Source organism: Cnephaeus nilssonii, assembly GCF_951640355.1.
Source record: "Cnephaeus nilssonii genome assembly, chromosome: 14".
In the NCBI taxonomy this organism is placed as follows: domain Eukaryota; kingdom Metazoa; phylum Chordata; class Mammalia; order Chiroptera; family Vespertilionidae; genus Cnephaeus; species Cnephaeus nilssonii.
In genome coordinates this window covers 39,838,388-39,862,088 of record NC_137085.1, presented here as the reverse complement: position 1 = coordinate 39,862,088, position 23,701 = coordinate 39,838,388, and the positions used below count along the sequence as shown (strand labels likewise).

Below are 23,701 nucleotides of genomic sequence, written 5' to 3'. Positions count from 1 at the left end.
CCATTTTTGCAATCATGGTCACATACGGACCTGCATGTTGGTTCACAGCAAAGAAGTCCAGGAGTCGTGAGAACCAGAATATGATGTCAATGCAGTAGATGAGCCTTCCCGCTGTGTGCAGAGGAGGGTCCCCCCAACGCAGGCCGAAACCAACCAAAAACAGGCCGGTAGCCACAGTTTCCATGAGGTTCCAGTACTCACTAATCCATACCTTTACCTTTTGAGTAAACTTTTCAGGTTCTGAACTACAGACCTAAAAGGAGAACAAACCGGGGAACTTAGTGCATGATATAATCAAGACTCTCATCAATATCATCTTCTTTAATGTATCAGTTGCTTCATTTAGACAGTGATTTAAATCCTTGGCCAAGAAACATCACAAGGGGATTTTGGAGACTTTAAGTTAGCCTTGGGTAATTATTTAAACAATTCTATAAATATATTTTAATGTCACTGTTAGAGTTAGCCAGCTATTTGAAACCTCAAACAGAAGGTTGTTTTTGGGTTTTTTTAAAAAAAGGTAGTGTTTCTAGCTTTCATTAATCCTAAACTAACACAGGGAAACACCTAGACATTTTAGAACTTAACACTGCAATGGATCTATATAGCTGCAATTCCATTTCATGAGGTATAGTCCAGTGCAAAGAAGACTGGTTTGAAACCAAGGAATTCTGTAATCTGGTCCTACTACTGCTCTCTAGTGAGTTGCTGAAAAATTACTCAGAATGTGATATTAGAACTCACTATTATAAGAAGTTACCCTGCAACAGAAGAGCAGACAAACTGAAATGTAAAATAGAAAACTTATTTTCCCTGAAGCATAAAAATGGTAGAATTTAGATAACGTTTTTCTCCTGAATTGTTTTCTATAACCTATAAACACAATAGTAACTAGCAGACAATCCTACCTAATAAAAGAGTGATATGCTAATTGACCATACCTTCGCTATGCCCACAGCCAATCAGGGCACTATGCAAATTAACCCAGCAAAGATGGCGGCCCCCACACGCTGCCCTGCCCCCAATCGCACGAGTCCCGCCACCTGCGCCTCCCGCCGCCCCATCGGCTGTTGCTGAGGGGGGACCAATCGGGCTGGCGGGAGGCGCGGGCAGCGGGACTCGGGGCAGCTGATCGGGCCAGTGGGAGGCAGGTGGCCAGAGCCAAGGCCTGGGTCCCCGGTGCCAGAGGAAAACTGGTGCCAGCAGCCAGGTGAAGGAAGGTCTATTGCACGAATCTTCGTGCAACGGGCCTCTAGTATAAGTATAATTACTCAGAATATATTTTCTTAGTATATAACGTTGGTCACATTAGCTCTAGGAGAAAATCAATGTATGTAAATGCATAGGCATAGAGGTACATATACACCGATATCTAAAACAGCCTGAGTCATAGCTCTATGTGATTGCAGTTATAACTGAATGGGAATATTCTCTCTCTTTTTTTAATTGACTCATTGCAAACTACAAACAAAAAAGAATTTATCTTGTTTTGTTTCTTGGACTACTTACCCCAGAAGGATTTTCAGCTTCAATTTTCAAAGGTATTTAGCAAAATCTTTCGAAAACTATAAATTAATTCTTTACCTATTGTTCAACTTTGACCATTTGTGTGCCACTCTGAAATGAACTGATAATAAGCAAGTAATGCTAGGCTATGAACAATCAATCTTACCAAAAAAAACAAACAAAAAAAACACAACACATTTTCAGGAAATCAAAAAGTTGGAGGGTCTAATAAAAATTAGATAACATCGCTCTAGGGCTGATAAACACACTAGAATATCCTTGAAAACAACTACTTTCAAAGAAGAGTAACCAAAAGAAAGTATTTGGCTAGTACAGTGGTCGGCAAACTCATTAGTCAACAGAGCCCAATATCAACAGTACAACGATTGAAATTTCTTTTGAGAGCCGAAAACCGACTTCTGCGCATGGGCCACAAAGTTTCAATCACACTGTACGTGAGTGCCCGCACGTGGTATTTTGTGGAAGAGCCACACTCAAGGGGCCAAAGAGCCGCATGTGGCTCGCGAGCCGCAGTTTGCCGACCACTGGGCTAGGACAAAGGTTTGCGATCAGAGATTTTTCCCTAAATACCCTCCCTGCAGCACACAAACCAGAATCAGCACTGTCTGTCCGCCCCTCACCCCTGACCTGTCCATGTTCATCACCAGAGCCCATAACACCTCTTGCAGAGGGATGCAGAAGGGGAGAAGGGACAGCTCACCTCCCTGACTTTCTCGATGGCGTTGGTAAAGATGTAAATGATAACGAGCCACTCCTGCACGCTGGGCTGAGGCTGCATCTCCACCAACACGGTGAAAGTGAACAGCATGAGGAACGCCAGATACACCATCTGTGAGGGGGACACACATTCCCTGGATGTGAGTCATGTGAGGAGGCCGAGCAGACATGGACTAAGCTGGGCAGATACACACATGTGACCTTCCATGAGATAACATGAAAATACAACTGGGACCACCCTCTGGTTATTGATGACCTAATATCGAGAAAAACACAAGAATCCAGTTTTCTATTCTAGGATTAAGCGACAGGCGTGAAAGTCATTGCTCTCAAATGCATGGGAAGGGGTCACTGTCTTGTCCTGTGAGCTTCTGACCAGAATTTCTGGAACACTGCACATTCCAGAATGGGCATTTTCAGGCTAACAGCAAGCCAAGACCGACTCACACACCTTCCCCTCCATTTAAATATAGAAAACGTGTGTGTACCAACCACGCCAGACAAGTACTGTCAGTAGGTGCCTATTTCCAAATATAAACAAACCATAGCATTGACTACTGCTGGGAGTTTTACTTTATGTTGATTAAAACATTCTGGTTGGTGGGAAAGTATTGTCCAGCTTTAATTACATTAAAGATTGTTGATGTTTTGATTTCAGCACTTGGCCTGACACATGGTAGACATTCAAAAATATATTTAATTACTAACTGGGTCTATTAAACATAGATTTCCAAACTCTTCAAAGAATTAAAAGACAGTAAACACACACATACATATGTACTAGTGATAATAGCTTTGTAATCTTTTCCCACATTTTACCTTCTTAATATATATTCCCAGAAGTAAAAGAGCTGAGCACACACATTTCAAACTGGCACATGTTACCAAATTGCCCACCAGAAAACTGCCATGATCACCAACAATGAGATGGGGCAGCCCTTTATATAGCTTCAGAGACAATACACAATGCTAACTGATCAACACTTATATTAAAAATCCCAGATAAGTAGAGAGAAAAATGGGTGTATGTGGGTTTTTGTTCATCTTATTTTTAACTTAATCCCTATTTCTCATATCTTTTTTAGCTCCACCTATGTTTTATCAGTCTTCTAAGTTTAGTTCTACATAAAGAACAGTTGAAACCACTTCTGATTTACAATGGTGATAGTATATACAATTGGTGGTATTTTTAGGCAGGCATGGTGGATATTACTGCCTATGAGCTAAAGAGCTGCAGTAGAAAAGCATGTAAGAAAGTTAAGGTAAAGCCTATTAATTCCATACTTCCCTGGGTCTCTGTCTCCAAGTCTGAATATGTTTGATGACCCCTTAGGGATGTAAGATAATAAATTTGTTCTATCTAGCAGTTATTTTTTACATTTTAGTCATTATTCATGGTGGTCAGACACTGTTGATTGTGATATTGGTGGTATTGCTTCTGACTCTTTTTCATCCCAGTTTTTAAAAAAGATCTGAAAATGTTTACATTTTTCATCATAACATTTATAACAAGACAGTGTTTTAATAAAGCACACAGGCTGTAATCTAGCATAGCAATGTGACAGCCAAGACTAAAATGCCCGAGCTCACCATCAGTTATGGTGGGAGGATGTGGCTGGCTTATTTGTTCTATTGGTTAGCAGTTTTTGTTGTTATTGTATTTGCTTTCTCCTGTCTCTAAGAGTTCGTAAGCTGTGAATTTCTAAGGAAAGAAATACCTGAATACTCTTTCTCCAATGATGTGACTATGGTTAAAATTCTCTCAGAGCTACTATCAGAGTCTCTGGGATATTTTATTTCATATTCACAAAAATGATGAAATATCATTTGAAAGGAGATTTGACTTCTGAAAACAGAAGAAAGTCATTCAGAGCTATGTCCTTACTCAATAATTATATAAAATCCATGTGCTGTTGAGCAAGTAAATATTTTGAAATATAACACATTCAGACAAATATCCTTTTATAGTCCCATTTCAAATGTTTTAGAAACACAAAAATGTTGGCCATGAGCAATTTACGTATAAATAAGCATTAGAAAAATAATGCTATTAAGTAAAAGTTAAAAGCAATCAATACATTTAAAGTACAGGTCAGGCTTTCTCTGTATCTCTGCCATCCATAAGAGATTCGTATCTGTTCATACAATTAACCTTCTACACTTTTACTGTTCTCTATATATTTATAAACATGTCTTGAAGGGGAAAAAAAACATACTTGCATTTTGTAGATTACACACTATTCCTACAGGGAAAAAATTTACTGAACTGCTGACTTTTTGCTCCAGTTGGGGAAAAGAATCCACCTCACCACTGTTTGTTGTTAATCTTATTGTGCCACAAAGCTTGACATGCTCAGTCCCAGCCTGCTAATGGGACGCACTCAGCACTCTAGAAAGAAGAACATGCTTGTTCCCTCACTCCCAAAGTGGGAGAGCTCTGTGCTAACTTTTACTCACCTCCCTCCAATCTTCTTTTCTACTCTTTGGTACTTCCCCCCTCCCTCCTTGCCCCCCCCCCTTTTTTTCACTGCAATTCTAGATTTTATCACAATTTGACAAATCAGGCATGTCACCAATGTTATCATTAGCGATTAACCATCAGAAATTGTTACAACAAAACCAACCGTATAAAACCAAAACTTGACGATTGGAGCGCTGTAGAACTCATAGACCTTCCTGGTCAAGGGAAGGGTCTGGGGACCACTCCTAGCAACAAAGTGATGGTTTTCATCTAGCTTCTCATCAGGGCCCCTCTCCATATCACAGTCTTTCTGTAAAATAAACAAATAATTTATTGTCAGGGGCTTATCTAAAACATGGGAATACCCAAGCATCCAAAAAATATCATAAACATATGTAATAGACATATCACAAATTAATTGGGCACCCACCTGCCAAATTATAATTTTAATCTTCAAAGGAAAGAAAAGTACATGTATTAGGTAAGTCTTTGACCAGGTAAGGAACACAGGGTATTCCTGAAATGCAATCTGAGTCTCTAATAATCAAACCTACTCAAACTTAGGGTAGCAGCAAGGATTTTTAAATGGTCCCTGATCCTGTTCCATTTTGTCTCCTTTACCAGTATTTGGATATTCATAAAATTCCCACAAAATCAATAACCAATAATATAATTATTTTCATCCTATAGGAGGGCAAAAGGGATACTCATTGATAACACATCTGTGCCAATTCCTAAGAAAGTTGGATGCTTGAGTTAGTTTTGGGATTCTGGCTTCGAGAGTTTCTCTACTCCTTTACAGCAAAGGTTCTTTCTTTCCCTGAAGATCATGGACCCTATGAACTTCATGCAAGTATTTGTGTTGTACATGCATTTTTCTAGGGAAAGCATCAAATCTTTCATCATTTTCTCAAAAGGTATGTGTCAGCCCAAAGGGATTAGCCCTGCAGGTGATGAGAAATATGTATCTGTGTGGCGGAGAAGTGTTTGCGTGAAAAGTGACTACATAGGTGCCCACACAGGAGAGCCTTTAGAAATAGGGGCAAAAAGAAATAAAAAGAAAAAAGCACCTGCAGCCTGGTTGCTTTTAAAAAGAGGAAATTCAGGGATAATGAAAAAGAAGCCAATGAGATTTCACCCCCAATTCTATAGAGTTTTGTGTGGTTTTAACATTTAAGCAGAAAATGCATTACTTTTGTGATTTTTAAAAAATTAAATAAAAAGAAATACTATCTAATGCTTCTCAGACAAGTACATTTCTTCAATCCATCCCCAAAAGATCTCTCTCTAGCGTTAGATCCGCAAGAATTTTTCAAGCTAAGAAATAAATCACGTTTTGCATGTTGTCCATATAATTGCAGGAAAATGTAATTTTGAGGCTTCAGCATCTAGAAGGGTTACGTCAATGCCTGATGTGAGTGTCATTCACGTCACTTCGGGCAGTAGAAGTAGGGTTGTGACTTAGAGGTGCAGGAGGACCTGGTTCCTACAGGTCTGAACCGGCCCACAGTTGAAATGGCTTAGAACAGATTACAAAGTCATCATTTACTATGATTTTAATGGCATCACTACCACTGCAGAAAGACCCCAGAAAGCAATTTAAATAATGACCTTGTTATTAACTTCCCTCACTGTTTTTTCCAGGAGTGTGTCATTAGGTCTTTAATTACTCTTGGCATTTTTATTAGTATGAAGTACTAATTGATCCTAAGTCTGAGCTGAATTCTAAGATGTCATCTTCTATAACAACAACAAAAACAAAAACATGGGAGTATAAATTTGAATTCAGGACCTTTTTTCCCTTAGAATAAGGTAAACACCAGGATATTTTTCTTACCTTTTATTCTACTCAAATATCTCTCTCTCTCTCTCTCTCTCTCTCTCTCTCTCACACACACACACACACACACACACACACCTCCCCATCTTCTCTCCCTCCTCTTCTCTCTCAAACAGGAATCTGATACCAGCAAATACACAGAATAAATTTATAACTACAAAAATAAGCTCCACTACAATTCGTGCCTAATTTCTACTACTAGTATATTACAATCACCATCCCCACTTAATGATGCTCTGATAAAAAAACATTATTATTCAATTTTTAAAAATACTTCTGTGATTCAGCAATATGTCTAAGACTAGGCTCATCTTTCCTCTTAAAAACCTGCTCTTTTTCCAGTCATCTCTAGATCCCTTTAAAGATGGTCTTGTTTTAACCATCAACATCTCAGTAATATCTGCTATCTCCCTCTTGCCCAGGTCCCATGTTCAGGCCCTATTTGACCCTTTGTTTAAAATCTGTCTTTTCTTCTCCATGCTCATTGCTACTAACCCTGGATAAAAACCCTTATTGCTTCTCACCTGGATGGTCACACTATCTTGTTCTCTCCCTGCATCCAGGAGTCTTCTTGCTGCATCATCCTATACACTGGAGGCAGAATAATTTTCCTAATAGATCACCTTGCCACTCTGGTCATATATGTTCACTGGCTCATCATTACCTACAGAATAAAAACCATATTCCTTCATAGGATATGCAAGAGTCTCCACGATCTAGCCTCATGCTTTCCCAGCCACACCTGCAAATATTCCCTCCTTGATCCATGTCCATCATAACCTGGACTCTAGCCACACCATACAACTTACGATGCTTGACATACGCCTTCCATTTCCTGCCTCTGGGCCCCTACTTGTAGTCTCCCTCCACTGAAATGCTTTTTTCCCTCTCCCTATCCTCAAGTCACAGTTCAAACACTACCTCAATCATGAGGCAGTCTGCAGAAATGGGATATTTTGCTTAATTATTTATGGGAGTTAATTCAGTTTATCATACATACTATACTTGGCCATTCTGTAATGTGACTGTGAAATCAATGTTAAATAAATAACCTTTGTGCATGTGTGCACTGTGTGCAGTCAATGCCATGAAAACCCAGTTTACTACGACAGTGCACTAACCATAGAAGCATTCTCCTTGGTACTGCTGGGGTTCTGGTCACCATTATGCCACGTAAACTGGAAATCCTGGGACTGGGGAACATGGGACATCTCCGCTTTGCTTTTAAATTCCAATGTCAAAATGGTGGGTGGTAAAAGGATACTTATGATGATCTTTAAAAGAAAACAAAGCAAAATACGTAGTAGGGGTTTAAAGGGGCACAGTATTATTCACATAACAAAATTAAGATTTTAGTGTATATAAAATGTCAGACCCATGACCAATTCAATTGATATCCTGATTCTATACATACTTTTTAACTCAACAATTCCAATTCTAGAAGCATCTCCTCAGAAATACTCATGAATGCATATACGGATAGGGATGTTCGTGGTAGGGTTATTTGTGATAGGAAAACACTGGTGTCAACATAAATGTACACCTATAGAGGAACAGCTGGTGTGGGACAACCTAACAGTGAAACACCATATAACCATTAAAAAGACAAAAGCAATTTTGAGTATGATGAAAAGGTATCCAAGTTATATTAGGTGAAAAAAGCAAGTTAGAGAACAATGTAGCATGATTCCATTTTTGTAAAAAAATAAATAAAAGACAAAATACATATGCATATACATATATTCATTTAAAGGTTTTAAAATACATACATAATAATCCCCCTTACCCACAGTTTCACTTTCAGTTACCCACAGCTAACCATGGTTGAAAATATTAAATGAAAAATTCCAAAAATAAACAATTTATAAGTTTTAAATAGCACACCATTCGAGTAGTGTGATGAAACCTCGAAATATCCCACTTTGTCCCACCAGGGACATGAATCATCCCTTTTTCCACATAGAATCTATGTGGAATAATCTATGATTGGCTTTTATCTTATTTCTGCAATCTCATTAGTGGAATTAAAATGTGCAAGCTCTTTTACATATTTTATATCTTATATCTTTTATTTCTTTGTGTTTTCTATAGTGTGTCCACCAAAAATATATTTTTAAGAACAGACATTCTATTTGGGACACACCGTATTTTTAAGATCTGTAGGAAGAATAAAATTAAAATATAAATTATAGTCTTACAGCATTCTTAATGCTCATGCTTTATCCCTTTTTTTCAGTTTCATAAGCACATGCATTTCTTTTTTAAAAAGCATATATTTTTGATTTCAGAAAGGAAGAGAGGAGAGAGAGATAGAAACATCAATGAGAATAATTGATCCACTGCTTCCTGCATGCCCCCTAGTGGGGATCAATCCCAAAACCAGGCATGACCAGGAATCAAACCATGACCTCCTGGTTCATAGATGGGACACTGAGCCACTGAGCCATACCGGATGGGCAGCACATGCACTTCTTAAGCTTAACCATAATCTAAAGCTGTAGGCTAAGGTTTAATGTTAAAAGTTAAGTGTCTTTAGTAGTTAAGTCATTACTCTTGATAATTAAAGATGAGAGATGAGGCCAAACTGTAATGGAACGGAAGAATTTGGAGATAGTGGTGTGAACAAGTGTATTTGAGGGCAACTTTATAAAACAGCCATTTATTCCCTGAAAGATCACATTGAATGAGCAGAATAACAGAAATTGCTAATTTTATTTAGTTTGTTATCAGTTACTATTCTTAAGCTGAGCAAAATTTCATTAAAAAAAATCTCATTTATTTCTGTTGTAATTATCAGCAACAGCAAAGTTTGCTACTAATGTAATTTTGCATGTGTTTGCATATGTTTTTAACGTCTTCTAGCTACCTATGTGAGTATGTCTTTGTGATGGGACAGAGCTGGTACGATTATCCCACTTTTTAAAAGAAACTGTGGTCATAGGAGACAAAGTAGTTGTCAGGTCTCAGCTCATCTTCAAGAATCAATGCTATTAACTGGTTTTCTGAAGATATTCTTCTGGAACAAGGGAAAAAATGAACCCAAGAGTACAGACCGTCAGACGAAACTAATACTAAGCTCTGTAAAGCAAGTGAAGGTACCTTTAACCAAGAGATCTTCCTCATTTTCAGGCGCCCCATCCACATGTCCGTCAGTAGCATTTGGGTACAAGTATGCGAAACAAAGGGCCGTAGCCCTCCGGACACGGCCAGTTTCAAACAAGTAGAATTGCTCCAGTTCTTGAGTTCGTAGGTCAGCAGCTTCATGGCCATTCTCTCATTCTGCTTGAATGCCTTTTCCAGCACGTCCAAGGCAAGCTGGCCAAACTGCCTGGAAGGACACAGTGGTGAGTGACCAAAACAGATGCAGGTGGGAAGCCCGGAAACATTCGAAAAGATAAGATCGGAGACTCAGAAAAGACTGACAGGAAAGAGCAGACAGCAATTTAATGATCTCAGTTTGCAGAAGCGATTGTAAAGGGATCGCCGCTCAGGAAATGGATTGTTGTCCCTTTCCTGAAGGAACAGAACTGGAGGGCTTACTTCCCTGTGGCAGGGAATCTGTCCACACCAGGAGTGCCTGAGCTATGCCTGGAAGAAGCCACTTCACACCACTAAACAGGCAACACAGTGCTTGGTGAGGGCTCCCTGAGAAGACCTACTAAAGAATTTTTTATGGAAAATACTGTTCAAAACTGGCTAGCAATTAAGGAAAACTGTAGAGCTACTTTTTAAAAAATATTTTATAAAATATATAGATGACAAGGAAAAAACCAAACTAGAGATATTTTTTTCTGGAATTTTCTGGAAGGTTGTTTTCACTGAAAAGTAGACGCTGTCATTCTCTGGAACTTTTTAAATCAAAATTATAAATGTGTTTCTATTAACTTCAGCTTCCATTTTTCCTCACTACTATAATGCTTTCATAATAAAAAAAAAATCAAAAAACATTTCTAACTTTTCTATCTTCTAACATCACACTCTGGTTCTTTAATATGTAATACACTTATTTGTTTTTCTGCCTGAGAGATACTTAAAGTAAACCACAAGTTTGAATTTAACTTAGTATCCAAGAGTTTGAGAGTTGAGAGGGACTTTCTAAATCATTAACTGGACATTTTGCAATGAGGAAACAAAAGTCCCAAAATCTACTCAACTGACTTGCCCAATTAGTAGACAGCTGCACTAGAATTAGAACCCAAGGCTCCTGACTTGAAGTTCCATCCCTCTTCCCTTTATTCCACAAAGCTCCTTAAAATACCTAAAAACCTTATTTATAGGTTAGTGCGTGAAATACCAGGGCGACAGGTCCACTCATCTCACAAGTTCTAAGGTGAGGGAGATAAAAGTGTCTAACCGTTCTAAGAACTGTCGATGTTTAGTATGTAGTGAAGAGAGAACTCCTACTTTGAGTAATTTTTCATCTCTTCCGAGGCATCATCCACCATGTTGCTCTCCTTAGCCTCACGGGCCATGGCTCGGTAGAGTATATAAGCAATCACCGCCTTGACCATGGCCTCCTCTCCGTGCTGCCAAAAGAACATGGCCATCTTCTGCCTTTTCATCAGCACAGCCCAAACCAGCAGGTCATTGTAAGGGTAAATAAAGCCAGTAGACTCAGGGTCATCGGATAAATTTTGTTCTTTTGACTTCTTCCTTGATTTATGAAGGACTATAGGCTTTTCCTGTTGGGAAATAAAATAGGAAAGGTTTCCAAATACTCAGGTACATGATGTTCTACCTAATGAAACAAGTCAGGTATCCTAGAGATGGAAATAATAATAATAGAACTTTAGATCCCACATATAAGTGAAATCATATTGTATTCTAAAGAACAATATAAACAAACAACAGAAACAGGCTCACAGATACAGAAAACAGAAAGATGGTTGCCAGAGGGGAGGGAGAGCTGGGGGACCAGGCAAAAAAGGTGAAGGGATTAAGAGGTGCAAATTGGTAGGTACAAAACACTCAAGAAGATGAAAAGTACAGCATAGGAAATATAGTCAATAATACTGTGATGTGTGGGGCCAGGTGGGTACTGGAAATATCAGGGAGGAACGCTTTGTAAAGTGGTTGTCTGACCACTATGCTGTACACCTGAAACTAATACAAAGTAATATTGAATGTAAACTGTAATTTAATTAATTAATTGTCAAGAGCAGTTAAAAAAAAATAATAGAACTTTATAAACCAGAAACCAAAACTTTGGCCTCTAAAGTAATCTATTGCTTGTTGTATCTAATAGTTCCAGGGTCCCTAAGCTGAGATACGCTAAGTTCATTTAATATAACTTAAAACACTACACCTTTGGAACAGAGCCATTGAATATGTGACGACTTTTAATTTCCCAAGGAAATGGATTGAAATAACAAACTGGATAAGTGGCAACTATTAAAAAAAAAAAACCACTCTAGCTCGAACTGGTTTGGCTCAGTGGATAGAGCATCGGCCTGCGGACTGAAGAGTCCCAGGTTCGATGCCGGTCAAGGGCATGTACCTTGGTTGCGGGCACATCCCCAGTAGGGAGTGTGCAGGAGGCAGCTGATTAATGTTTCTCTCTCATTGATGTTTCTAACTCTCTATCCCTCTCCCTTCCTCTCTGTAAAAAAATCGATAAAATACATTTTCTAAAAAAAAAACCTCTAACCTCACCTTACAAATGATTCATATCCCCTTAGAAAAATGTCATTAGTATTGCCAACATGCATCCAAATAGATTGGTTTTAAGTTTTCTTTCTTTATTCTGATTATATTCCTCTAGTGAGGGGAATGGGTAATGATGAAATACTATTCTCCACCTGGTAAACCCATCCTTTACAGCTCATCTCAAATGCTGCTCTCTAACCTGCCATGTTCATCTGTAACACTGTGTATGTGTCTCAATAGCAATGTCCATCATACTGCACTATGGATATTACTTTGGGGAGGGGAAGACCATTTCTCAATTATCATTATATTTTACCTAACCCACTTGCAATCCAGATTCAATCAAGCACCCAACTTAGTGCCAGGAAACTACACAAGATTCAATAATTCTTTTTTTTTTAAATGGGGGGGGGGTAATAGCAAAAATTATAACAAGCTTCCTCTATTTCTATAAATAAAGTTTGTATTCATTGATGATAATTAAGCGTAATTTTATTTTAAAAGATTTTCATTCTAGGAGCTGTGGACAGCAAATCTCTTTCAGCCAATAGAGGAACCATTTATATGGAAACTCTTGAGCAACGCATTCATCCCCAGAGGCAAGTGGGACTGACGTTGTATAGCAAGAGGGAGAATAACCAAAAAAAGAGGGAGGGGGATAACAACGTTGTGTACATGCGCGTGGGTGCACACATTATCATTTTCATACTGTAACATTAAGCTAAAAATTATTTTAAGAAAGCCTCAAAGGGGGAAAATTAAGATGCAAAAGAATAACCAAAGAGAGAAGTAGTGGAGAAGGAAGTGGTCACATCCAATTAGCCGCAGGGAAAGGGTATTAGGGTTTGGTGTTGGGTTAACAATTACATTTTTCATACCATCCCATGGACCGCCTTCCTGAGTCACCATCTGGACCAGGTGGCAGTAGGAACAAGGAAGACAGGCTGATGTGCCAACCCTGGGTTCCCAGGGCTCTGTCCGAGGCCTTTGCTCATTGTTACAAGGCAGCTCTGTTATGCTTTCATTTGCACCATCTGTTTATGGTAGTTGTAAATGGGTCCTCTATTTGTATCTCCCTTTCTCTAATTTTAAATGAAGAAATGGTCTCAGTATGCAAGAACACTTTTCTTTTCAAGCCTAAAAATAAGTAACAGTACCTTGAGTTTGTAAGGCTGGGCGGTTCTAATGAACTGGGAATGCAGCGTGCTTTCTGCAGATTCCTTTCTATTTCCTGAGGCGCATCTCCGGGGAGCAGGGGGCTGGGAAAGGCTCTGAGCAAAGCTGGTCACTCTCTGGCGTGTAGTATTTTATTTTTAAAATAAAGCAAAAAGGGAAAAAGAGGATTATAATGATGACAATTAACACTGTATTTCTAGACAGTAATAAAAACCACATATAGTAATGTGTCCTACCAAATATCCCATGGCATTCTCTCATCCGTGATTAATAAGTAATCATTAATCAGATTAATTACTCACTGACCCAAAAAGAGCCTCCCATGATCTCCTTCTTACTAAGGGCACAGTTATTTCCTAACTAACACCTTAAAAACGTGCTCTTTTGTTCCCTATTCTGGATCTGCATTCCTCCTCAGTGTGGAAATTCCATTAGAAATCAATGGATGTTCCATACCTGGAACACGCTCAGAATAGGCAATAAAGATACACAGTTCTGATAAGGAAAAGTCCCCACTCACAAACAGCTGCAAGGTTAAGGTTAAGTTAGAAAGTTATGGAATTTCTCCACGTGTTATGTAAGATCACCACTGGAATTCCAGTGGCTAGATACAACAACATAACTCACTGCGTGAACCTTTAATCAATGAGAAAGAAAAAAAAAAGAGAAGCATTGGTAAAGGGACAAATATAAAATTTATGATACAAACCCTAGGCTTTGAACTATTTTATTTTAGTTTTTGTTTTATGGATATAAATTACACATAAAAGTGATGGGGTGAAGACTTTTTAAAGATAATACTGAACTTATTATTATTGTGATAGACAATTATTTACTATCATCAGTGATAATCATGAGAATTATTATTAACAGTTACTTGATACCCTCTATGAAAAAAAATACCTAAAATATGTTTTTTTCAGATATTACTTTATTTAGTCCTTTTGATAAATTTACAAAAGGAATATTGTTATTCCCCTTTTATAGATAAGGAAACTAGCACACAGAGAAGTTAAGTTTCTTGCTCAAGGTTACACAGCTACTGAAGAGCAAAACAAAGATTCAATTCCAGATCTTTCTGACTCCAACTCATGTATTTGTAACTCCATGATCTAATTTATGAGGCAACACAATAAACTCAGTACTTCTTTACTAGAAAATAATCAGAGAAATGGGTCATTTCTAGAAAGGACACTAGGACATGTGCCTAGCCTGCTCTCCCCCCCGCCCCCCCCCCCCCCCCCCCCCCGCCCGGACTGCACTGAGGCCACAGTCAGTCCTGGTACCGGCCACTGGCAGCCACACAGCAAACTGTATTTTATTTAAATGAAGAAGCTGACACCTCAAGTGTATCCCTATGCTTTTGAAATTTCAATAAAGAACACCTTCTCTGTGCACATTGGGTTTCTTTTGGTTTTGTTATTTCATTTCCTAAAGCCAAGTTGGGCTTTCGTGTCACCAAATTCTTTATGAATAAAGGTCAAAAGAAACCTTGGGCAGCCTGATATTCACGTGACCTTAGTCCCAACTCACCTTTCCAGTCTCATCCCTCACCACCTCCTGGCACTTCCCCAATGACAAAGGTCTCCTTATCACTACAAAAACATCCCCTGACGTCCACAGCATGGGACATCCCCTGACGTCCACAGCCTTTCACTGTCTCTGTTCTTCTCAAAAATGCCCTTTTCCTTAACATTTCAATTATCCTCTAATAAAAATTAAGTCTCTTCAGTTTACTGCTCTGTAAAGGCAGTTTTAAGAAACAAGCAATGTTTTCTCTGTTAGCCAGTCTGATTTCACATTCCTAGACTTTTAAAACTATGATGAAAAATACAGTAAGTATTTTTAAGTACATTCTGCATGCATCTTTCAGTATAATCCCCACATTGGTCCCAAGTTTGTCACCTCCAGACTATGGACTACTGTGAGTTTATAAATCAAATCCTATTAAGTTTTAGACTTCTGGATTTTCAAAAGAAACAGAAAGGAAAGAACTGGTCATCCCTCCCCCTAATCTTTTTCATCACATTACTTCTATGTCAGTATAGCACATATTATAATCTGTGCTGTATCATGGCCAGTTATCCATAAATTTTTTCCCTCTATGAGTTTCTAAACTCCTAATCGTATGTCCATCCCAGGCCAGCATGCCAGCACAGTACCTCACATACAGCAAATACTCAAAAAATGTTGATGCACAGAATGCCCGTTTTAGGAGCTCTTCCCATCTGAACTTCCCAAGCCACTTTTATGAGCTATCCTTAATTTTAGGGTCTTTTCAATTGTGCTACCTTGTGTTTTCTGTAGAGATTGTAGAGGGCTCTGAAATTTTTTCTAGTGTAGCTGCTGCGATACGCTCCACCAATGAGGTACTCTATTACCAATCCAATGTCAATCAGTGTTATTCTGTAGCCTGAAAGAAGGGTATGCTGAAACGAAAACATGTAATCAGTTATAACTTTCAGTTCTCTTTCTCTACTTTTTCATGCCATTAGAGCATAACCAAATCAACTGCAAAGAGAGCCATACTTTTCAATCATCTTTACAAACTCATCAATTAATATGACCAGCTACTGATACAAACTCCTTGTTGAGATGGGAAAGGGAACTTAGCTTTAATATGGTTTTAGTTTTGTAGGCAGTGAATGTCTGCTTATATGTGCTCCTTCACTCTCTTTTTCTCTCTCTCATGCACGCACATACTTTAGAATAAAATACATTTAAGTATAGTATTAAAAGTTGTTTTTAACTGGAAATAACATACTGACTACAACAGAAGTAATATTACTGGAAGATATATTGAATGTATGTGATCAAAAATTAACAATAGGTTAAATCTTCAGCCTCTCTCTTTATGAAAATTGTTATAACACTTTGCATTGTGTTGGCAACATCATACGCAAAACAAGAATACGGAAGGAAGTAGAACACATAGAAATAAGAAACATGAAATGGCAGAACCAAATGAGATGTCCAAATATGAGGCTGTGCCAAGACAAATGTTATGGTTGGTAGGAGAGCCTAGCAACATATTTCTAAGTACCTGGATCTTAGTCTAAATGAAACTTATTTCAGCCCCTAAAAGCCCACCGTACTACCTCTTCAAAAATGTTATTGCTGAAGTGTAATTCACAGGACATTTTTAAAGGCACACAGCACACTGAACAAGCTCTCTGTGAATAACGTTCATGAGGCATTGAACAAGAAATAAGGTGATATATATATGTATTTATGTAAATGTATGAATGATTTAATTTCCCTTTTTCACATTCATAACTTATGTTTTTCAAGAAACGATAAAAATTACGCTCTTATTTGCTGCTAGGTTAGAGCCTATTTAACCTGTTCCACTCCTTTTTCTTTAGTTTACTGTGATAGAATCCGAGTTTAAGTAAATAATCCAAGGAAAAGCATTTTGATCTATCACAAATCAATGCAAACTGCATTTACATTGGCACAGACACTTTTGCTTACTACTAATTTGACAGCTAAATGTCTTCTTCTGTATGCTTCCCTCTGGCTCTCCCACCACATCAATATAACCAGAAAGCCTATACTCTCTCCATCAAGGTATTAGACATCAGAAAAATGTGGAAAGAACTTTTCAAACTCATCATGGATGGATATTAATCATGGTGACAAATAAAAGGCACTCCCAGTGTTCTGCACATGTAAATAAAAGTTCCTAGTAATTAAAAGAGAAGTAATTAAGGCGTAAACATCTGTTAAAGTTGAGAAGATTTGGTAAGTAATGGGACAGACTATTTTAAATCTAACTTCACTCAAAGTTCAATAAAAATACAATTATTAGCTTATGATACTTACTTGGTGGATCAAATATTTTAAAACACAGAGCTCAGTGAATAGAGAGTTGGCCTGCAGACTGAAGGGTCCCAGGTTCGATTCCAGTCAAGGGCATGTACCTTGGTTTCGGGCACATCCCCAGTAGGGAATGTGCAGGAGGCAGCTGATCAATGTTTCTCTCTCATCGATGTTTCTAACTCTCTATCCCTCTCCCTTCCTCTCTAAAAAAATCAATAAACTATATATTTTAAAAAAATACAATCAGCAAATTATGAGGAAGGGTACAGAGCAATGGGGTTCATCCTAGTCCCCTAGAACACTGCTTAGACTAAAAAAAGAAGTGAGGGCCTCCAAGCTATCAACCAAGGTATCATTAATAGTCAAAACAATAACAACAAAAACAATCAAAATCACATGTCCAGGAAGTGTATCTTTAACAGATATTATTATCATCATTGGCAATACTGCTGTACCACACTGAGCTCTAGTTCTGATTAGAAGTTTTTGTGTCTCTGATTGATATTTTATGAGAAAATAATTATTAGCTTATGATACTTACTTGGTGGATCAAATATTTTAAAACACAGAGTAAATTTATAAAAGTGTGCTTTGGTGATGAAATTGTTCAGTCACTAGCAAAAAGGGTAGTGGTAGGTGATTCACTAGAACCGTGGTCGGCAAACTGCAGCTCTCGAGCCACATGCGGCTCTTTGGCCCCTTGAGTGTGGCTCTTCCACAAAATACCATGGCCTGGGTGAGTCTATTTTGAAGAAGTGGCGTTAGAAGTTTAAGTTTAAAAAATTTGGCTCTCAAAAGAAATTTCAATCATTGTACTGTTGATATTTGGCTCTGTTAACTAATGAGTTTGCCGACCACTGCACTAGAAGATCCAAATCTACATTTTACAGAGCAAAATCTGGTGAAACCTCCATCAAAACCTAAGGCAATGCTTAAAGAAATGTGCACAACTCCGTAACTAGGTTACCTGTTTTACATCTCGGACAAGATGATGCAAGAGCATGTTAGTAGGTCCTTGTTTCTGTAATAAAGAACAAAAGGAAGAATTTTAATTGCCTTTTAATTACCAGGGGGTGGGGAAACCTTACTTCAGAATGCATAAATACTCCAGAATACTGAAAATTTTCTTTAACATCTTTAGGAATGCAGCTTAAGCCACATTAATTCTAAGGAAGATGTTTCCCAAGAGAAGATGTAATTAGATTGAAATACTTTTCAAAACAAGATGTTTGTGTATAGGTAGGTAATAAGGACTTACTTTATGTGACAAGGGATAGAAATTAATTTTAACTAATTTGTAACTACCCTTTAACATATATAAACCACACAATCACAAATCCCATCACATAATTCCTTTCCACCAACAAATATTTATTGAACACTTACTATGTTCAAACAAGCTTCTGAGAGAGTCAATGAAAAATATAAGTACTTTCTTTGCAGAGTTTTTACAGTCAAATAGAAAAGAATGAGTACTGCTCTAGCGGCCTGCTGACTGAAGGGTCCCGGGTTCAATTCTGGTCAAGGGCACAGGCCCAAGTTGCGGGCTCGATCCCCAGCAGGGTACGTGCAGGAGGCAACCGATCAATGATTCTCTCTCTCTCTCCCTCTCCCTTCCTCTTTGAAATCAATAAAACTGTTGTTGTTGTTTTTAAAAAAGAAAAGAATGAGTACTTACACAGAAAAATAACCAACAATATGAATATGGGTGTGCTCGAGAGTTGAAAATAATTTGTTCTATAGGGACAGGTCAAAAAGACAGGGCTTGAATAGGGCTTTAAAGAAAGGCTAAGATTCAAAGGACAAGGAAGGACATTTCAAGAAAGGTGCATGACTCAAGCAATTGGTGTTTTTACAATGAGTCAGCCAGTTTAGTTACAATAAGGGGTGCATAGAAAAGTTACAGGAACAGAATTTTAACAGTGGCCTTAAGATGCTTTGAGTAATTCAATAAAACTAATTTGTTCTTATTCACATCTGTGGCATTAATTATGGCATTACTACAATATTTTCTTGAGTTAGATTGTATCTCTATTCTGTGTAGTTAATGATGGGAAATACAAAAATATCCCTAGGATCAAATGGAATCGGTAAGACTAGTTCTTTAGTTGAAAATTCTGTCTCTCTATAAGCTATATTTACACAAGAACATTCAAGAAGACTTGAACATTCAAGCTAAATCTTAAAGTAAATTTTAAAGGAGGAGATTGATGAAATGTTCCAATACTCACTGTATTATAGAGCTCCTCCAGTCGAGGGATGGTAAGAAAGCGATGGAGGTTCACTCCGTATTCTATTAAGAGCCTCACAAAATCCACCCGATCCATCACTAAAGCATCTAGCATTGCTTGCTCCAGTGAGCCAGGCTTCAGAGGGTAAAAATAAATAAAAGATATACAGACAATTAAGAAAGTAGAAATAACTAAAAGATTACATGTATCTGAGCTCAAACCTATACCAACAGAGTAAATACAAAATACAATCTTATTTCAGCACCCGAATGAAGAAATACTGTAATGAAAAGTGAACCTGAAGACATAAAGGACATCTTGAGTGAATTTGCTCTTGGATGGGAAAACTGACTATTATAAAGATCTCAATACTTCCCAAATAAAAGTATAGGTTTCATGCAATTCTAATAAAAATCCACTTTGTGGGATTTTTTTTTATTTTTTTGTAACTTGGCACGTTTCCATTTAAACTACACCTAGCTTTTGGGTATAAACGATACCCAAAAGTATAAATGGCAATTTAAACACATCCTACCTAAAACTTCATTAAAACTACAGTAAAGGAATTTTTTTAAAGAAAGGAATCCACTAATATAAGTCGAGAGTGCAACATTCTGAAAGTTGGAAAGCAGATAGTCAAGTGGTAATTGACTTAGCAGTCTCCAGAAAGCCAGAAAGTGGAAGCCCCAGAAATTGAAACTGAAAAAAGTCCACAACCTAACAAGCCTACGCCACAGAATTCTGGCACACTAGGATGAAACAAACGCACCGATGCTGAATTTCTCATGTTGGGACCTTCCCAGTCCTCTTCCTCCACTTGACTTCCATGACACTAGCAACAAGGCTTTACCTTGGAGGCAGGGGATTGCAGGATTCTGTTCTGTTATTGTGACTAATACAAGAGAAAAGATATGAATGTGCTGACTGCTCAGGTCCACCAACAAATGGCAGCCAGATCACCCCGCTGTGAAGCTTAAACCTAAAGGCTCAGAATTTCTCATGAGCTTTCTGTCTTCCACTCTTAAGTAAAAAGTCCAGAACAAACAGACCACAAAACATCAACTAAGAGGAATCAGGCAATGAGGAAGAAGAAAACTTCTAAAGAACCATCATTAATATCCTCAGAAATAAAAGAAGATAGTTGTATTCAGGGTGCCATTAAAAAAAAACAAACAACAAAAAAAAAGGAACAATTTGCTCTTAGAAGTTAATGGCCTGCTACCAGAAACGAACAAAAAAAGCTACCTGCAAGGCATGAAAATTAAAGCTGAAGAAACATACCAAAGAAAATGCACATTAGATAAGAGAAATAAGATAAGATTAGAGAAGCCATGGTCCAACATTTAATTAATAGGAATTCCAGAAAGAAAACAGAGAAAACAGGGGAGGAAATTCCCCAGAATAGAAACACATGATTGCCAAATTGAAAGCACGTGGTCAGCATAATAGACCTAAAGACTCAAAATAACACATATATTTGTGAAATCTCAGAACACTGGAAAAACGGAAGATTTTTTTTTTAAACTTCCAGAGGAGGGAAAAATGGTCACAAAGGATCAGAAAACAGAAAGATTTTTACTTCTCAACAGCAATGCTGAGTATTAGAAGCTACACATTCAAAATTCCCTAGGAGAGTTACTTCCAATCTAGAATTAAAATATATTAAAACATGTCAGTCCTCAAAATCTTCTATACTCCCTTTCTCAGGAAGTTACTGAGTTTGGTGAATGATGCACACCACCAAAATAAAGGAGTATATTAAGAAAGAGGAAGATAAGAAATACAGAAAACAGGTGCTTGACAAAGAGGGATTCCCAAGACAATAAAGGATGACAGTCCAGCACCAGGAACCGCAGGCAACGAGTCCAGACAGCAGCAGTGAGGACCACAGGCAGAAGTGCTGAGCTGTCTCTAAAACTGATGAATCAGAAGACAGCAATATGACTCACTGTAGTAGGCAGTTAGGCATGAGCAGAGAAAGGACAGTGGACCAAGTATGGAAGGTCACCAGGGAGGAAAGTCCCAGGTGCTTAGCAACAGACTGTTGTAGGGTGGGATCTCATCCCCCAGGTAACCTTTTCTCCCCTTTCCATTTCACTGGTTATATGGGGTTCGGACCCTCCCCTGACCTTTCTTCTCCTTGCATGTCGCTAGTCAGGTGGTCCACCCCCTTAGAAGAGGAACAAGGGGGCCAGAGCATAGCCTTATCTGACCACCATTCAAGCTCTTGCATGACCACTCCCTTAAGCATTAAGACCTCAGGACAGCCCTGGCCGGGTGGCTCAGTTGGCTGGAGCACCATCCCATATACCAAGAGGTTTCGGGTTCGATAACCATTCATAGCACATACCTAGGTTGTGGTTTCAATCCCTGGTTGGGGCATGTATGAGAGGCAACTGATTAATGTTTCTCTCTCACATCAATATTTCTCTCCCCCGACCCCCTTCCTCTCTCTCCAAAAAAATCAATAAGAACATATTGTGTGAGGGTTAAAAAAAAAAAAAAGACCTCAGAACAATGAAGTTCTGACCCACATTAAATAATCTTAGGAACAAAGCCTTAGGTTTACAGACCACAGAGACCGAATTTTGGTCAAACTAGAGATAACATCTAGGATTCAGTTGTATTTCAGCTCCAGGCCCAGAAAAGCAGCAAGACCAGGTGGAGTAATACCAAGGCTTATCTCAGGACCAGTTGTGATGACTAATGACTCCCTTCCCTGGCGCTGACCAATCAGTGGAGACCACAACCCTGAAGGGACACACCTGGAAAGCTGATGAATATTCTACTGAGATCCTCCCCTGGGAACTCCCCTAAAATGCCCACCCTTAAAAGTCCTTAGAACAGAGAACCCAACTCAGCTCTCTCTTGAGCATGCCTACGCCTTTTCCCACCCCCTTATTTCCCCAGCACACTCAAATCTTTCCCCCCTTTTCCTTCCCTCAGGTACATGTATTCTTGCTTTTCTCCTAAGTTCCAAGGGCCCTTCTTTTGTCGCTGTAGTTTGTTTCCTGAGCCCATTTCGTCTACAACTCACTTCTACCTCTGTGACTTTCTAAATAAACTTTCTCTTAAAGTTTGCGTCTTGACTGAATTCTTTCTTAGCCAGAACTCAAGTACCAAGGTTGCTGAGCCAAGGTCCGATCTGACTCAACCAGTCTAACACCTGGTGCCATTCCGCCAACATTATTATTTAGAAACTAGAGACCCAATGCACGAAAATTCATGCAAGAGTAGGCCTTCCTTCCCCCGGCTACTGGCACCAGCTTCCCTCCAGCACCCGGGACCCGGGCTTCCCTCCTCTGGCCGCCATCAGGCACCTGGGACCCCGGCTGGCTTCCCCCAGGCTGCCCGCAGGCACCCGGGACCCGGCTGTTCCCTTCGGCCCCGGCTTCATCAGGAAGGACATCTGGAATGACATTCGGAAGACGCCTGGTCTAATTAGCATATTACCCTTTTATTATTATAGATATGGAGGTTTATAAGTATCAGAACAGTAAAAAATGTCAAAAGTACTTGGCTCTTGGGATTAGCAGGGGAAAGAACTACTATGTGTTTTTTAGCAGACTTTTGGTACCATTTGATGTTTTAAATAATATGTATGATTAGTTTGACCCCAAAATAATCTGCCTGTCATATGGTAACAACTGTAAATTTTAAAAAATGAAATGTTAATAGTAATTTTTATTACCACTATAGGTAATTTTTCTTCTGTTTACTATTCTCTGTTTTCATTAATTTCTACTATGAGCAATTATTACAATTTAATGCAAAAATATATAAAATAAATTTAAACCTTTAAATCCTATATAATAAAGCATAGTATGCAAATTGTCCCCTCAACCAGAGTTCTTCCAGGAGTTCGACCAGGGGTCGGGCCATCCTGGGAAAGGGAGGGAGGCCCTTGCACTTGCAGGTGGCCAGGGGAAGGGAGGGAGTACCCGGCTGGCAGCCGGCAGCCACTAGGGACCCTACCAGTGCATGAATTTCGTGCACTGGGCCTTTAATAATAATATAAAAATCTGCCCATTCAAAAAAGAAAAAAATCCTTCTAATCTGTGTTTCCCCAAACTTTGTCAGCTTCAATTAGGATGTAGAAGCCAAGGAGGGTGGGCAATATTATCAGGGAGGCAGAGTAGATGAAAGAAATGTTTTTGCGATCCCTGGGCACCTAACTACAGAGATGCTACCCCCACACCCCTCTGAAGTCAATGAATCTCCCCTCCAATTTCCTCTTTCACCCCTACCTAACAAACCAACACAAAATATTTTTTCCAAATA

At 38.7% G+C, this 23,701-nt stretch overlaps 1 protein-coding gene across 1 annotated transcript in view; it reads right to left on the bottom strand.

Moving 5' to 3' along the window:
• Positions 1-23,701, bottom strand: part of TRPM6 (transient receptor potential cation channel subfamily M member 6) — a 135,037-nt gene that overhangs the window by 51,748 nt on the left and 59,588 nt on the right. Inside the window, exons 12-21 of the mRNA XM_079790084.1 lie at positions 19,421-19,555; positions 18,157-18,210; positions 15,659-15,796; positions 13,349-13,483; positions 10,950-11,227; positions 9,645-9,873; positions 7,667-7,819; positions 4,869-5,015; positions 2,228-2,356; positions 2-253 (exon numbers count right to left, since the gene is read on the bottom strand). Coding sequence (XP_079646210.1) covers positions 2-253; positions 2,228-2,356; positions 4,869-5,015; positions 7,667-7,819; positions 9,645-9,873; positions 10,950-11,227; positions 13,349-13,483; positions 15,659-15,796; positions 18,157-18,210; positions 19,421-19,555 — 1,650 coding nt within the window. The remainder of the gene's footprint in view (position 1; positions 254-2,227; positions 2,357-4,868; positions 5,016-7,666; positions 7,820-9,644; positions 9,874-10,949; positions 11,228-13,348; positions 13,484-15,658; positions 15,797-18,156; positions 18,211-19,420; positions 19,556-23,701) is intronic.